Below are 18,238 nucleotides of genomic sequence, written 5' to 3'. Positions count from 1 at the left end.
TTCCTTTCCTTTGGAAAACTCCAATATGACTTTTTTTATATTTCTGTGTCTGCAGTAGGGTCCTCCTGCGTCTCCTACCATAGCGTCCCTTTTCATTCAGATTGCGATGTACAGTGTGAGCTGACAGTTATACCGTGCCTGAAGGTCAGCTTGAATTTGTCTGAAAGTTGATCGAGGTTCTTTAACCACCATTTGAACAATCCTTTGATAAAGTTTTTTCTTTCATCCACGTCCAGGAAGATTAGCTACAGTGCCATGGGCTGTAAACTTCTTGACAATGTTGCACACAGTGGACACAGGAACATTAAGATCTGTTAATTGATACCGTGGTGTTTAAGTACAAATTACAGGAGCATCACAAGCTTGGAATGCAATTATTTCTTAGAATTTTGAGAAGGTGCCAATCATTTTGTCCAGTCTATTTTTCAGGGTTTCATGGAATGTGCCAGATTTAGCTTTTTGTTTCTGCACTTTTTTGTGCCATACAATGCAAACAAAAGAAATCGACATGAAAATGCCTATTTGTAATTGCAACAGTTTTCTGGGCAAAGTGGTACATTATTTGACATTAATGCAGGGGTGCCAATATTTTTGGCCATGAATGTATAATTATGCAGTAAGATTTTTTTTTGTATTTTTTTTTTACTTCTTTGTTAATATTTTCAAAGTAATGGCACAAACCATATATTCTTTTTTTATTTTTTAATATATTGTACATTCACATCAGTCCCTAACCCTCAAGGGGTGTACAATCTAAGGTACTTAATTCACATTCATACATACACATACTAGGGCCAATTTAGACAGGATTCAATTAACCTACCAGCATGTCTTTGGTGTGCGGGAGGAAACCGGAGTACCCGGAGGAAACCCACACAGGCACAGGGAGAACATGCAAACTCCAGGCAGGTGGTACCGTGGTTGGGATTTGAACCAAGGACCCTAGTACTGCCAGGCAGAAGTTCTAACCACTTAGCCACTGTGCTGCCCACAAACCACATATTCTATCAGTGAATAATGCTTACAGATTTTCAGTACTGGTACAAACAACAACAGATGTTCGAAGTAAAAGTGACAAATACTGGAAAGGTCACTTTTAAACAAGTATTGTAGGAATCCCCCTATAACACAAGTTAAAGAATAAACAGGAAAAAAAAGGCCTCTTTAGAAATGAAATAGGTTTCCTTTTTTGGTGTAAGGACAGGATCAAACTGCCATAAGGGTGTATTTTATACTCAGGGTGCACTGTAGTAACTGTGGTTCTGCTAGTTTTTGAATAAATGTATGCTGGGTTGCTGGATCTGGCTGTAACCAAACACTTTTCTACACTTTGAAGTTGTTCAGTAGTCATAGAAATTGGAGGTAGACGTTTCTCCTTGCATTGGCTTAAGAATGCATTTCTGCAAACAGGCAGTTTCTGACCACGTGTGGAGTGGAGCAGGGGCTGTTCCCACCAACATAACAGTGATAATTGGTTTAGGTTCTGTAGCAAAAATAGGCAATATGATTTTATTTATAGGTCATAGGGACCTGCAAAAGTAATGAAAGATTAAGCAAGTTGAAATTCCATTTAATCTGGGTCTGAGCAAGTCACAAGAATTGTAATCACCTTTGAGAGAACAGATTCTTGATTACCCAACAGCAGATGCCAATATGCCTTAGGCCCCTTTTGCAGGGGCAGACTCCACTTGACTTTAGTATCCTAAGCGGGGGGATCTATCTGCTGATCTCCTGCTGAGCAGAGCGGCCCATTGACAGGTCCGTGTCCATTCCGTTTATGCAGAGTGGACATGGACATGGACACAGCCCGCTCTGCTCTGTGGGCGGCTGGTTGAAGAGCCTGTCCGTTTACCCCCGACTGCCCTCCAATTCGATAGGTGGAAAAGGAATGGATCACCTTCCACTTTTTTTTTTTTTTAAATTTCTAGCAGTTTGGATTGGAAGTAGGCATTTGTAAATGTACACAAGTCTGTTTACATCCATTCATTCCATAGAAGTGAATGGAGGGTCCGATTGGGTCCTCCTGAAAAATCGACCGGTAGACCCGATCAGACCATTCATGTGAAAGGTGCCTAAGTCTTTTGATATACAGAAATGTAATATTTATGTTGTGTAGTTTGTGAAAACCTTTGCTTGTTCTATATTCAGCTTTTGTGTTGGATATTAGAAATCACATCTTGTGAATTCCTAATCCCCCCCCCCCTCTCCTCCAAAAAAAAAAAAACCACACACACAACACAAATACACACAAAAAACCAAATGCTTCTTTTGGTAAATGCAAGATTACTTAAGTGACTGAATGATGAACAGAGTAAACTAGTAAAGCTACAAGAAACAGAGATGTGTCTTTGCAATGACAATTTAACAATACAAAAATAAAAAGGAACTTCCTTCCCTTCTCTTTGTTAGACGCATATTCCTTAAAAATATGGTCTGGGTTGGCTGGTGCAGGAACAAATGACAAACATAACAAACGTGTTTCCCAGAATGCCAGTGACATATTAACATCTTTCTTGTGGCCACAAACTTTTCCCTGCACATACAGCTAGTGCCACTGGGGTTGAATGTGAGAATAATGGCAGTTTTTTGCCTGTAGAATTAAGGCAACATAGCTGGTACAAGCCAGCTCGTCATTTCATCCCTGCATGGAATGTAAGGGTATAACAAACTTGCATCCAAAAGGCGAATGATAGGTGATGCCCACCTCTTTGAACACCTTTTGGGGAATACCAATGTCACACAAATAGACGCGGCCAGCCTGCTCACCGAGAGCCAGAGGAAGTCCTAACTGCAGGGACCATTTGGCATGTATTCCTTGCTCCTGGTCTGTTACAGGTGGGTCAATGCTTAGCACTGGGGCTCGATTTTGATTAGCCCAATCCACAGCGGCTTTGTACCACGGCTGATCACGCAAGAAGGCATTTTCATGGCAGTCCAGACAGTGAATAACCAAATCTACAGGGCAATCTGGCAGATCTGAAAAAGAAATACACAGATGACCACTTTTATAAGCATAACTATCATGACATTAATAAAGTTAGTGTATTTATTTTGAACTACAGTACACTTCAGAAGTGTACAGATACCCTTTTTCTTGGAAATGTGTTCATATTGTAACAACTACCCATTTGTTGCCCACATATGGTAACTCCTGCCCACTTGTTGCCTGGATATTGTTACAATTAAATATTTGTTGCCCAAGTATTGTCACAGTTGAGCATTTGCTGTTCATGTATTGTCAAGATATGCATGCATGTTTTTAATGAAATGTCAAGTCAGCACTGTTTAGTAGACCATAGTACTATAATTCAACACCCTGCAGGCCTGTCTCGTCAAACCATGCCATCAATATCCAGGTCATTGCCACACACTAATATTGCCACTATAATCCCCACAGTCACACTGCTATTAGCTTCCACACAATGTCATGGCTGGAGCATTTATTTTTTTAAATTCTTTAAGTTTTCATGATACAGAAAAGGTAAAAAACATCAGGAATGAAAAGGAAAAACAAAAACAGGCAGTGAGCTGCAACGGCTCATGTACACAATGCATGCATACATAAACATGAATTAAAAACAGGGACAAATTAGTAATAGAGGATAGGTCCTCTATAGAGTAAAGGGGACCCCATGCCACATGCATTGTATTACCATGTCGGCTGGAGAACTTTTAAAGTTCCCATATATGCTTTTTTTCACTGGCATCACAGGGACTTAGGTTGGGAGAGTGCATCATTGTAGAAATATAGGCATGAAAAATAATCAATTAAAGAGAGCCTATTCCTGAAACCAATTTGAACCGGATTATTTTGAAATGGTAAAGGCCATAGCTTTACTGGGCGGATTAACCTCATACCTATTCAATCAACAATAAAACACAACATTGCATTTTGACCAAAATCTGTGCTAGTTAGCATTAAACTGTCCCATCCATAAGTTTCTAACAAGTATCCAACTAGTCACAGGTCCCAGAGGACATTAGACAAGTACCAGTTGACTATTTGCAAGGCAAAAGCTGGCCATATACAAATACATAAAAAAATTAAAAAACAAAAAAAACAAAAAACTAAACAGATTCCTCCATCTGCACTACAAAGCACAGATGGACAAATCTGCTGTGGCTAAGGTATTTTAAAAAATCAGTGCTGGCAGCTGGAAAAATATCCGACTGGATGCAGCTGCTGTCATCTGACAATTTTCTTCCCAGATCCTTCAACCATTCAGTCAAAGGATGTCAAGCAGGAGAAGGTCAGCAGCCAGCTTAAAACCTGCCAATATATCTATGACAACAAATATGGAGGGTGGTTAGTAAATTTCTGGGTTAATGAAGAAAATCCAAGGTCAGTAAACATGATCCTTAGCTATACTTAAGTTGGACCCCACTCCTTAAGCAGGAAGCGCCAAAAACATCCCTTTCTTTAACCCATATTATTCTTCAGTTAAGGTGAGTTTCACTTTACCCTCTAAAATACGATGTATTATTTACCATACTATAGAGCTACACCAATGAACACAGATGTCTCCAAAATACTGTAGGAAAATCATGGTGTGTGTTACTATACATGGGCCACAGAAATATCAAATCACCTTTACTGGTGCGTCTGCAACATTCTAAATGTGAAGGTTATTTGTGAATGTGATCAGCTTCATCTTACTGTGTACTAACTATGAGGTCTTGAAACTTATTGGAACCAGTCAAAATTCAGTTTCCTGAATGGTACCATATAGATTCTGCTTGATTTCTTTGCCCCATGTGTTTTATTTGGACACTATGTACCCAAAAGAGCACACAGGACAAGTCAAAATGCTTTTGCACCGACACCATTTTTAATATAAAAATTTTGCCTAGCCCAGAAAATGATGGTGGTGCAACAGCAGTAGAAGACACAGCAGTGGTGAGTGTTCTGAGAGTCTTGTGGAAAAAGCTTACTATATTTACCCTTCTTCCTTAAAACCCAGCTCTAAAACAACCCAAGAAAAATGTTACACACACACACACACACCTCAAACAAATTAAAGGAACACTTTGAAAACACATCAGATCTCAATGGGGAAAAATATCATGCTGTATATCTATATCAGATATGGACGGGGTAATGTGTTAGGAACGTAAGGATGCCCCATAGTTTTATGGAAATGAAAATTATCAACCTACAGGAGGACTGAATTCAAAAGACACCCTGAAAATCAAAGTGTAAAAATTATGCAGCAGGCTAATTCAATTTGCTGAAATCTCATTGCAGCAACTCAAAATGGTACTCAGTAGTTTGTCTGGCCCCCATGTGCTTGTAAGCATGCCTGACAACATCGGGACATGCTCCTAATGAGACGATGGATGGTGTTCTGGGGTATTTCCTCCCAGATCTGGACCAGGGCATCACTGAGCTCCTGGACAGTCTGAGGTGCAACCTGGCGGTGTTGGACAGACCGAAACATGCTTTCCCAGTGTTCTATTGGATTTAGATCAGGCGAACATGAGGGCCATTCATTGCTATCAATTCCTTCAGGAACTGCCTGCATACTCTCGCCACATGAGGCTGGGCATTGTCGTGCACCAGGAGGAACCCAGGACCCACTGCACCAGTGTAGGGTCTGCAATGGGTCCAAGGATTTCATCCCAATTCCTAATGGCAGTCAGGGTGCCATTGTCTAGCCTGAAGAGGTCTGTGCATCCCTCCACGGCTATGCCTCCCCAGACCATCACTGACCCACCACCAAAACGGTCATGCTGAACGATCTTACAGGCAGCATAATGTTCTCCACAGCTTCTCCAGACCCTTTCACATCTGTCACACGTGCTCAGGGTGAACCCGCTCTCATCTGTGAAAAGCAGAGCACCAGTGGCGGACCTGACAATTCTGGTGTACAATGGAAAATGCCAATCGAGCTCTATGGTGTCAGGAAGTGAGCACAGGAGCCACTAGATGACATCGGGCCCTCAGACCAGTGGCCTGCTGGAGGTCATTTTGTAGAGCTCTGGCAGTGCTCATCCTGCTCCTCCTTGCACAAAGAAGCAGATACCAGTCCTGCTGATGGGTGAAGGACCTTTTGCGGCCCTGTCCAGCTCTCCTAGAGTAACTGCCTGTCTCCTGGAATCTCCTCCATGCTCTCGAGATTGTGCTGGGAGACACAGAAAACCTTCTGGCAATGGCACGTTATGATATGCTATCCTGGAGGAGTTGGATTGCCTGTGCAACGTCTGTAGGGTCCAGGTATTGCCTCATGCTAACAGTAGTGACACTGACTCTAGCCAAATGCAAAAGAAGTGAAAAACAGTCAGAAAAGATGAGTAGGGAAAAAATGTGAGTGGCCTCCACCTGTAAAACTATTCCTATTTTGGGGGTCGTCTCATTGTTGCCCTCTAGTGCACCTGTTATTAATTTCATTATACACCGCTCAAAAAATTAAAGGAACACTTTTTAGTCAGAGTATAGCATCGAGTCAACAGAACTCCTGGAATATTGATCTGGTCAGTTAAGTAGCAGAGGGGGTTGTTAATCAGTTTCAGCTGCTTTGGTGTTAATGAAATTACCAACAGGTGCACTAGATTGGCAACAATTAGACGACCCCCAAAACAGGAACGGTTTTACAGGTGGAGGCCAATCAAGTTCCTTCACCCCAAACTTGCTGAGCCAAGTCTTTATGGACCTTACTTTGTGCACTGGTGATATTGACTCAGCAGACAGTTGGTGACTTCTGCAAACTGTGAACTTCAGCATGCGCTGACCCCGCTGTATCATTTTACGTGGCCTACCACTTGCTGTTGTTCCCACTTTGTTACAATATCACTAACAGTTGACTGCGGAATATTTACTAGCAAGGAAATTTCACGGATAAACTTATTACACAGGTGGCAAACTATCCCAGTACCACGCTTGAATTGACTGAAATCCTCAAAGCGACCCATTCTTTCACAAATGTTTGTAGAAGCAGTCTGCATGCCTGATGCTTGATTTTATACACCTGTGGCCATGGAGGTGATTGGAACACCTGAATCCAATGATTTGGAGCGGTGTCCCAATAATTTGGAGGGGTGTCCTGACCTCAACACAATAGAACACCTTTGGGATGAATTAGAGCAGAGATTCCGAGCCAGGCCTTCTCGTCTGACATCAATGTCTGACCTCACAAATGTGCTTCTGGAAGAATGATCAAACATTCCCATAGACACACTCCTAAATCTTGTGGACAGCCTTCCCAGAAGAGTTGAAGCTGTTATAGCTGCAAAGGGTGGGCCAGGTAAATATTGAACCTTACGTACGGAGACAGGGATGCCATACATGCAGCAAAATTGGCAGATGTTCTGAACGTCTACACTATCCAAATAAAATTAAAAAAAAAAAGAATATTGCTGTCTGTGCCTCCACTGGGGTTTAGACTTGTATTTTGGTGTTATGGAAAGCGCTACCCCCACCTCATATCACTATGGAGAGATAAAGTTAATGTCATGTTGATAGAGGATCTTACATCTACTAATCATAAAAATATAGCAATGCCTTAATGACCTGGATAACCTTGAGGGCGTCTACCAAATATAAGAATATGCTGCAAATCGAAATAATAGTGGGGGCATAAGAACCGCGTAGGCTCACCTCCCCCTTAACACACGTCTGGAGGAAGCTATTTGATATTGAAATGCCAAAACTGCTCTCTTGGTGGTCAGCACCCTGTCCTAACTCTACTTTGTTTTCCCTTTTAACTCAGACGGTTTCCTTTCCTATCCCACCTGTCTCTCCCTCTCACCAAATCCTACCCTTGTCACTTTCAAAAGCCTTCATTTTCTCAGATCTTCACTCAAATAGCCCATTCACACTTATTCTTCAATAAACTACGCTTTACACATTTCCTAACCCCATAACCTATTGCAATAACACTCACACCTGGCACCCACCCTGTACACCTCACCTACTAATATTTTCCAGCAAGCAAAGGAAAATCCTGATGAATTAGCTGAAGCTTTATCAGATTAGGGAGGACAAGCGGTTATCAAAATATATATAGAGCCAACTTTGTACCGATGTTTATTGTCCACACTTCAGCCTACACTCAAAGGTTTAACATACCTTATGAAATGACTATGTAATGAAAGATGATTATGTAATGAGAGATTGGGACATACCCTTGTACATAAATCTAATCTTTTACTATGAACACACTCTGTACTTATTTCTTCTGCGACCACATGATGGCAGCATAACACAACTTTGCATTGCAGTTGATACAGAATCAGGGAATTCAATGAAAGCTTAACAACATGCTCCTGGTAGTAACTCCCTGCTCCTAATTCAGGGAAGCATTTGTATCAGGGTTACATTACCAACATATGCCGCAAATTCAGGTAGTTCTTATCACTGCCACTTCTCGGATGAGCAAACTGGCAGTAATTAAGACCAGTTCTGAGCTGGTGTACAGAGGTATGCCAGTGCTCCGCGTGAGAAACCCATCAAAACTGGAGCAGCCAAAATCTTGAGCAGTTGTGCATGGTAACCAATCAAGCTTTGAAAATAAAAGATAGATAGAACAGCACAAGCTGAAGTTACAAGCTGATTGATTACTATGCACTCCTGCTCCAGATTCTGTCTGCTGTCAGACCGAAACTCAAAACTCATAAAGACTCTAATCACCTTGTCCGTGAGATCCAAGCACATCCCACCACTCCAAAGCCATTGGGCCCAGTCAGGTGTCAAAGCCTGCATACCATGGCCCACGTATGGTGGGATTGTCCAAAAAATACAGGTGTTTTGGCAGGATATAATCCAATACATACAGGAGATTTGGGAGATATCTGTTCAGAAAGATCTGTGGGTATGTCTTTGTCATAAGACTGAGATGTCAGTGAAGCAATATAAAAACAGTATATTTTACCATCTGATCAGTGTGGCAAAGAGTTTTATTCCTAAGTTTTGGCAGGCCCAGGACCCCCCCCAACAATGAGGGACTGGATAGATAGAATTGACTATATTAATAGGATAGAGGAGTTACACCATATAGAGGAAGATAAAATGGATAAACTTAGAAAAGAATGGAGTAGAAAAGAATGGAGTAGGTGGTATGAATTTAAAACATTTGAAAAATATTTGAAAATGAGGTGGACCCTGGTAGTAGAGCCAGAGAATTTAGCTGGTTAAACTAGATAAATAGATTACAGGAATAGGTTTACAGATGCGGGTTGATAAACAGGAAGGGGAAGAAGATGGTAAGATTCAATTGGACAGGGAGGGGAGGGTGGGTAGGGGGCTAAAGTGGATGTATATGTTGCAATAAGATATATGGCTGTTTTTTTTTTGTATATAAAATAAAATGTAATAAAAGATAATAAATAAGAAAAAAAAAAGCCTGTATACCCTGCATACTAGCAAAGAGAATTGACCGTACATCTATGACGTCTTCTGGTTAATTGAATGAACACGCACATACAGGATACACTGTGGTCTTTCACCAAAAGTCACGTTTCACCTTCCCAGCTATGGGTGAAATGCATTTTGGGAGTGTGGCTTTGGCTGAAAGGATGGCAATGTGTGCTACATGTGCTTGTTAATTCCATAAAGTTAATCAGAAGACGTCATTGGTGTGTAGCCCATTCACACTAAGTAGAACTATAGGCAAAACTTTCCATTTTGGCTAGAGTAAGGGAGGGTTATAACCCGTCAGATTTTTTTCTTCGCTATCTGTGTGCAATTGTGGAGAATTCCCTTCACTTCCTCTCCCATAGCCAAACAGAAATTGAGAAGAAATCCCTGCAAATTAAGGGAATCTCTTGGAGACTCCCAAGTGACCAGAACTAGTTTCCCCTCTATTACTTTTCTGGGGACAACCCAAAATTTGGGTTTTTATTTACTTTCACTTTCAATGATAACAGTAAACAGAACAAATAGAAAAAGGTGAATCTCCTTAACAGGGGCACAGACAACAATAAAAAACAGATGGGGTTCTAATCCCTTTGTACCCTATCCAAAACTAAAAAGGTTTTTCTTGAACCCAGGTTCACACCAATGAGGTGCGGGAAATGCGGCAAATCCTGTGCATTTCCCGCACTGCATTGCAATCGCACTGCGTTCATGCAGTCTGGTGCAGGTGTCAAGATAATTGAATGACACCCCGAAGCAGATCACAAAACGCAATGTGATTGCCAGAGTTGCATGGGTGAGAACACCCATGCGATGCGATTCAGGTGCGGATTTAAAAAAAAAAGGGTGCTGCACCTTTTTGGTGCGGATGCGATGTGATGTAAGCCATACAAAATGTATGGCTCACATCGCACCGCATATACAATGAAGGAAATAAGTATTTGATCCCTTACTGATTTTGAATGTTTGCCCACTCACAAAGAAATGATCAGTCTAAAAATCGAATGGTAGGTGTATTGTAACAAAGAGACAGAATAGCAATAACAAATTCTAAAGAAATGCATATCTAACAAATTATACACGGATTTGGATGTTCATAAAAGGGAAAAAAGTATTTGATCTCCTATCATTCAGCAGGATTTCTGGCTACCAGGTGTCTTTCCTTCAGGTAACAAGCTGAGATTAGAAGCAGTCTCTTAAAGGGAGTGCTGCTAATCTCATTTTGTTACCTGTATAAAAGACACCTGTCCACAAGAGCAATCAAACAATCAGATTCCAAACTCTCCACTATGGCAAAGACCAAAGAGCTGTCCAGGGATGTCAGGGACAAGATTGTAGACCTACAGAAGGCTGGACTGGGCTACCAAACTATTGCCAAGCAGCTTGGTGAGAAGGTGACAACAGTTGGTGCAATCATTCACAAATGGAAGAAACACAAAACAACTGTCAGTCTCCCTAGGTCTGGTGCACCATGCAAGTTCTCACCTCGTGGCGTGTCAATGATCGTGAGAACAGTGAGGAATCATCCCAAAACTACACGTGAGGATCTTGTCAATGATCTCCAGGCAGCTGGGACCACAGTCACCAAGAAAACATTTGGTAACACACTACACCAACAAGGATTGAAATCCTACAGTGTTGCAAAGGTCCCTCTTCTCAAGAAAGCACATGTCCAGGCCCGTCTGAAGTTTGCCACTGAATATCTGAATGATGCAGAGGAGGACTGGTTGAAAGTGTTGTGGTCAGATGAGACCAAAATCGAGCTCTTTGGCATAAATTCAACTCGCCGTGTTTGGAGGAAGAGGAATGCTGCCTATGACCCCAAGAACACCATCCCAACTGTCAAACGTGGTGGAAACATTCTGCTTTGGGAGTGTTTTTCTGCTAAGCGGACAGAACAACTGCACCGCATCAAAGGGACGATGGACGAGGCAATGTACCGTCAAATCTTGGGTGAGAACCTTCTTCCCTTAGCCAGGGCATTGAAAATGGGTCGTGGATGGGTGTTCCAGTAAGACAATGACCCAAAACACACAGCCAAGTCAACAAAGGAGTGGCTCAAGAAGAAGCACATTAAGGTCCTGGAGTGGCCTAGCCAGTCTCCAGACCTTAATCTGATTGAAAATCTGTGGAGGGAGCTGAAAGTTTGAGTTGCCAAACGTCAGCCACCAAACCTTAATAACTTGGGAGAGGATCTGCCAAAAGGAGTGGGCCAAAATCCCTCCTGAGATGTGTGCAAACCTGGTGGCCAACTACAGGAAATGTCTGACCTCTGTGATTGCCAACAAGGGATTTGCCACTAAGTACTAAGTCATGTTTTGTGAAGGGGATCAAATACTTATTTCCCTCATGAACATGCAAATCAGTGCATAATTTGTTAGACATGCATTTGTTTTGAATTCTTTGTTGCTATTCTGTCTCTCAGTGTTACAAAGAAATGATCAGTCTAAAATTTGAATGGTAGGTTAATTGTGAGTGGCCAAACATTCAAAATCAGCAGGGGATCAAATACTTATTTCCTGCACTGTACATTTGCATGTAATTCGCACAGCTATGTGGTGCTATTCCTATGCAAATTACATGCAGTGTAAACCCAGGCTTAGTTATACTTTAAATTGTACTTTGTAGATGTGTTGCATTGGGTAAGATTGCCTAAGGCCTCTGCAGCCCAATGCTTTTGGTGTGAAAGGATCTAAAAAAAAAAAAAAAAAAAAAAAAAAAAGAGACAAATTATTACATAAACGCAACACACTGAAAACGAACAATCATTTTGACACTACATACACTGCTTGACTAGACAAATCTGCTTTCAAACAAAAAACCATGTGTTCCATACGTGATTGCTTAACAAGGTCATGCCAGTGTGGTTTTAGCTATAAAATAGTTTAATATGTTTACACAGCCCATATAATCCATATTACAATGTAAAAGACTGCAGCAAATAGGGCCTAAAAAACAAAACAAAAAAAACAAAAAACACTGCTGTGTTAGGAAGGTCAGTTGCTCTAAACTTTAAAACTTTCATGAGATTTTAGTGATTGGGTTTACATATCTTTAACTTGCTAATGTAATTTCAACAGTCATTTTCAATATTTTGCAGCTTTAACCCCTTCACGCCAGATCGTCCCGGCGTGAAGAGGAGTTCCTGTGCCAGGAGGTGGGCGGGACGGGGCGGAGCTTAGTGTCATGTGGCCGCCGTGACGTCACGGCCGGTCACATGATCGGGAAAGGTCCCGATCGCAAGAGGAGACAGGGACCTTTCGGTGAGTACCTTACTTGTGTGCTGGGAGCGCGCGCTCTCAGCACATATATATTTTGTATATTGAACGCAAACGTGCGGCCGCTCGGCATCTAGGTCCAGACGCCGGGAGGCTGCACATTTGCGTGCGACCGGCGTGAAGGGGTTAATTAAAATAAAACCTTACAGAACATTATGCCATAACAGTACTTCCTGTTAAATGCTGAAAGGGTATAAACCTGTAGCTCAACTGCCTATTTTTAACACTCCCCAGCCATGAATGTGAATGAGCTCCAAAAGCTTGCTAGAGTAGCAACCTTGGAGAACAAATTCATAGCAAGAACGCACTTTTCTGGCTATTTTCTCTGGTGATTTCTAGCTGGTTACAAAGTTGCTGCTGTAGCTGACAACAATTCGTCATGCAGCTACAAATTGCTGGTGTGATATCAGTTGCAGCAGCTGCACTGGATAGCATGATTGGATAGAAAAGCTGGTGATTCTGTAGCTAACTGCAAATGTTGCATAAAGTCAGTAACTGAGTAAGGCCTCATTTACACTTGTGTTTGAGGGGGCGGTAAAAACTAAAGCGTGTAACACCCACCCCCCCACCACCACCACCTTATGCTGCAGACAGTGGCAGGGAGAGTACATATGCCTGGTGTGACAAGAATTATCCCCACTACACCAAATAACCGATATCTTTCCAGATGTATCTGTTCATAGAAGTCATTTGCATGTCTGTGCTTCAAACAATAAACAGGTTTGATATCTTGATACATGTAAAATTATTCACCTTTGACATTTGACACCTGCTTGCCTTCAGTCCGACAAAACAGATTAAGTTCGTTAGTAACAGGCTCCAACATCTTAACAAAGTTTGGTAAGAAAAGGATAATGTCCACATCATGATTGGCCAAATGACGACCACAGCTAATGCCTTGAGCTCCTTTGATGTGAGGCCCACACAGAAGTGCCACAGTAGGTCGTTGGTGTATGTTTTTAGGATTTAATCTAGAAGTATAAAAATGAAATTGTGATTAGGATACATTACACAAGCGCAAAGTCTGAAAAAGGCTCAAGGATCACAAGCAACCAGTATATTTAAAATGTTGCTGAGAGCACCCAATTCCCAGCAAGCTTTTATGTTGTGCAGGAGAGAAGCATGTTTTTACTCATGACCAACAGGATCTGGCAGTAGAGAACAAGACCAAAAAAAAACAAACAGTTTGCTCAACCCTATCTAACAGGATGTAAACCTAAATAATTATACATAATAATGTTGTTAGGCAAGGTTTCCTCTTTGGATATCAGTATTAAAGCACATAAAAAAGACAAGTAATACATCTGAGAAGGCATTTCATAGGGACAATGACTTTTGTGTTTATGTTATGAGACAGTTAATGATCATTGTAATCTTAAGTCCTGGGAGATTTCGGTGCGTTTCATGCAGCAGCAATAATATCCGGTTTATTCACTCTGAAGACCAACCCACACCTAGTAATTTATCTGTGCTTGTTTATACACACGCAAGGCTTACAAAGCACGACCTTGCTAAATTGGTTTGTACTCTAGAGACCTCTGAAGAACTGGTATTACAGGAACAGTGCAAGAGCAGGAAGACAGGAGAGCAGAAGATCTGCATAGTGAGTGAAAAGAACATTCCAGGAACGCTTGTATCGCTTTAACAGTGGGAAATGAGGCCGGTCTGTAGAATTGGCTTCAATCCTCTTCTCTTGCACGCGCTTTTGCCTGGTATAAACTGAGCTTTATTGGATCTAGTAATGACAATAATGGGACTGAGAGCTGTGAGACATATTTTCTCCGAACTGCTGCCCATCTTTCTTGCTTGCCGCCTTATGATAACTAAGAAAGCAAAGCAACTATAAAGTATCAGAACATATGCAGGTTTTCAAAGCAGAAATTCATAGTCTGCTCTCACTTCATCGTATCTTACTTCTTAGCCTTTGCTGATTGCCGCTAGTTTCCAGTGTGGCGGTCCTTCTGCACTGTCACTCAGGGGGCGGCTTAGGCACCATTCAGGGAACCCTTTGCACTTTCTCAATTAATGCAAACGGTTCTCTGATTGGACGAGGTGGAAAGGCAGCGATGTCACAATCTCCACCTCGTCTATTTAGAGAAAGAATGGCATCTGTGGCAAGTGAGCGACTCCCTGTTTACCATGTAGCAGGGCAGCCACTTGGCACAGGATGCAAAAGCTAGCAGCGATTATTGTAGTAGTGGTGCATGCTACAGTAATTTCCAGCTTCTACTGGGATCACAAAAGGTATGGCACATACATACTTAAATTGGTCCAAGCTGAACCAATGTAACTATGCAAAAAAAAGTGAGAGCAGACTCAAAAGTAAAAAAAAAACAAACATACCTAGAGTGCTTGTAAAGGCTGAAGGTTTTTTTTTACCTTCATGCATTCTATGCATGATGGCAAAAAACCTTCTGTGTGCTGCTCATCCCACAGCCCCCCAGTACTCACCTGAACCCTCTCTCACTTCAGCGATGTACATGGGAGCCTCGGCTGTCCCGGGTCTCGCTCCCCTCACTGGCAGAGACACAGCAGCATGAGAAATTGGCTCCCAGTGCTGTCAATCACAGCCAGCGTGCCAATGAGAAGAGCATGAGAGACGGGGCCGAGTTACGGCTCTATGTGTCTTATATAGAGTCTCTCATACAGCGTTGCTCTGGAGTTAGCACACACTAGTATCCCCATAGCAAGCAGCTTGCTATTGGGGGCACTGTTCAAGGAGGAGGAGCCAGGAGTGCCAGCGTGGAACCTGAGAAGAGGACCACAGCGGCTCTGTTCAAAACCATTGCACCGAATAGGTATGACATGTTTGTTTTTTTTTAACATAACTTAAACCTTAGCTTTAAGTTAAAGGCTATGTAAAGCCCAATATCAAACACTGCAATGTAAGCCCAGTGAGGGTGATGATACCCTCTCACATGTTGTCACTCAGAACCTCTATAGACTGTCTAAGTGCTCAGACGTGTGGCAGCCTTTGGATCACTTTTCAGAGGCATTTGACAGGCATTTGAGGAGGTGATAGGTCACTTCCTCACTGTTTACGGTTTTAACCCTCACAATACAAAACCACCACACCACACACAGTTGCAAGGCGATTGTGATGCAGCCCCATTAACTTGAAAAGGTCAGGGGAAAAAAAAAACAAAAAAAAAAAAAAAAACAAAAAAGCTCTGCGAACTTCCCTTATTGCAATTAAAAGGTAGGGTGCTTGGATGGTCTTTTAGGACTAGAACATTGTTATTGTGTTTGAATGCATTGATCCTGTGTATATATAAATAAATAAAAAAATAATACACACCAACACACACATATAGAGAGAGGGCGAGAGTAAATTAATGTCCCAGCTCACCTGTTGGGCCCACCAAGCAATGTAAGAGCCATTTGACTGGCACAAACACCCGACATTTCCAACCGTTTCTCCACGGTTAGGCCATGCTTCTCAGCTACACTTAACAGCTTCTTGTGCAGGCTATAGGAGACACTGGGTACCACCAGACCGGAATCTGCAGGACAGACATGAAAGTTGCCAAGAAGAATGGAAGACAAATGTGTAGTACTCATTTTTTCCCCCCAAAAAAGCTGAACTTAAAACCAAAAAAAAACATTAACAGTCTAGAGGTTGATCATACATACAATATTTAAACAATACATATTTAATGCAGAACTCCAGGCAAAAACCTCTATCCTTGTTGCCGAATTTCTACCTTCACTTGCATAGGTCATCCATCTTCTGTTTACTCAGTAGTTGCTCTGAAATAGCCTATTCATTTTCAGATCAAACGTTTTATTCTCTTTGGTTTCCCGTTTGAAAGACCGGTGGCTGCTATGCTTTCTATTCTCCCAGCCACTGGTCTTGACACATCCCTTCTGTAGCTCTCTCTCCATGAAGCAGTGATGTAGTTCAGCCCCACTTGCAGTGGTGGGCAGACCAAGACTACCAGACACATTCAACATTTACAGGTCTAGTATACCCACCCACATTCCATACAATTCCCTGTGGTTGATGGGAACTGTAGTTTCCTTTTACAGCAGATAGAGAAGAGAGAATATGATGTAATCTCTGCTGTTACACCTCCTGCTTGGAAGAGCAGATGCTGTTATTTTTTGAATTGCTGAGATTAGGTCATGAAAATTCAATTAGACTTTAATTAAATTATTACCTTTTTAGTGTTTTGTCTAGGGGAATGTACTAATGGGTGATTTGTTTGCCTATTCTGGAGTACTTATTTAAACCAACTAATAGGCAGTTTTGTATAGAGTAGGTAGAACCCTAATCAGGTTTTCATTGTTTTATGTATCTGCGTTAGGGAGATTCACCTTTTTAATTTGTCCTGGTGACCTTTGACCCTGAGATTAAAAATTAGGGAAAATCCAAAATTTTGATTTGTAACCAGAAGAGCAGCAAAGGGGAAATCTTCCAAAGAGGACACGTGTTCTGATAACAGACTAAAGAGAGCATTTCCCTCATTATGGAAACATTCTAACTTCCTGTTTTGTGCACAGGATAGGAAATCTCAAGACAGGGGCACGGATGGCAAAAAATAAACATAAATCTGATGGGTTTTAACCATTTCCTACTCTATTCAAATAAATTGGGTTGGCTATAGATACACTTGAAGCAGCATTTAACATGTAAATATATTTTGTAGTCTCCTCTAAAAATGGCATATATTTTTCCTAAGAGCAACACAAATGACTTTTGACCACAGAGAGTGCAACTTACTGAAATGGCACACCACCTGTCCACCTGCGCTATTCCATAGAGTGGCATAGTACAGACAATCCATAACAAGTGCCACACCAGTTGCATGAAGTCCAGAGTCTCTTGTTCCATCGCACGAAAGCCTGTAAGCTGTGATTAAGAACTGGCATGAAAGCCAAGGCAAGGGGCCAAGCTTTTCACCTCAAAGAGGCCGCTGGCAACTTCTGGCATCACCGTATCTCCCTCTCAGATTATGTACCTGAAGATCAGCCAAAACTTCACCCTACCTCTCTTGACCTTCTGTACCTGCTAGCATAATATATTTTGACATAAATCAATACTATATCAATACTTGAACAGAAACTTAATGTGTACTTAAAGCTCTTCTGGCTGTACTTCTCCTATGGATCACAGGAGTGCAGTTCATTTTGTACTCCTGTGACCCGTTTTCAGCTGACATCAGGCTGAAGCAGAGCAGACAGTGATGACTGACAGTCAACGCTCTCTGCTCACAGTGGCGGTCAGAACTCAGCAATCAACAATCATGCGATCGCTGAGTTTTCACCCTTAGGGCCGGAGGGAGACAGGTGCAGCATTGATCTGATGCTGCATTCACCTAGGTAGGATTTGAAAAAAAAAAAAAATTCCCATGCTTCTCTTTTAAGGTTCCATTCACATTGAAATGTATGTATTGAGTTCATGTAAATGTTCAATGACATGCTGCATTGAGCTTGAACACGCGCTGTGTTGATCTGGAATACTTTTTCTTCAACTTCACTTTATTTGTAAAAGAATCTTACAGCGTTTCTAAACCCACAACAGTAAAATCAGCCTGTACATGCAATAAAGCATGCTTGATATATACACTGTGGAACTTGAGGCGTTAATCCTCTGCATTGTGTAAAAAGG

At 41.7% G+C, this 18,238-nt stretch overlaps 1 protein-coding gene across 2 annotated transcripts in view; it reads right to left on the bottom strand.

Moving 5' to 3' along the window:
• Window positions 1-680: 680 nt before the first annotated feature.
• The window catches only part of EDC3 (enhancer of mRNA decapping 3), a 70,635-nt gene continuing 53,077 nt past the window's right edge, over window positions 681-18,238 (bottom strand). For both annotated transcript variants that reach the window (XM_089663942.1, XM_089663943.1), the window contains 3 exons: window positions 15,977-16,130; window positions 13,381-13,598; window positions 681-2,976 (listed from right to left, as the gene is read on the bottom strand). In XM_089663942.1, coding sequence (XP_089520068.1) covers window positions 2,636-2,976; window positions 13,381-13,598; window positions 15,977-16,130 — 713 coding nt within the window. In that variant the 3' untranslated portion in view covers window positions 681-2,635. The remainder of the gene's footprint in view (window positions 2,977-13,380; window positions 13,599-15,976; window positions 16,131-18,238) is intronic.

This window comes from Staurois parvus, unplaced genomic scaffold (genome assembly GCF_062004578.1).
Source record: "Staurois parvus isolate SC_StPar_1 unplaced genomic scaffold, SC_StPar_1.0 ptg001805l, whole genome shotgun sequence".
Classification (NCBI taxonomy): Eukaryota; Metazoa; Chordata; class Amphibia; order Anura; family Ranidae; genus Staurois; species Staurois parvus.
The sequence above is the reverse complement of the archived record's forward strand: the minus strand, read 5'-3'. Positions and strand labels throughout refer to the sequence as shown.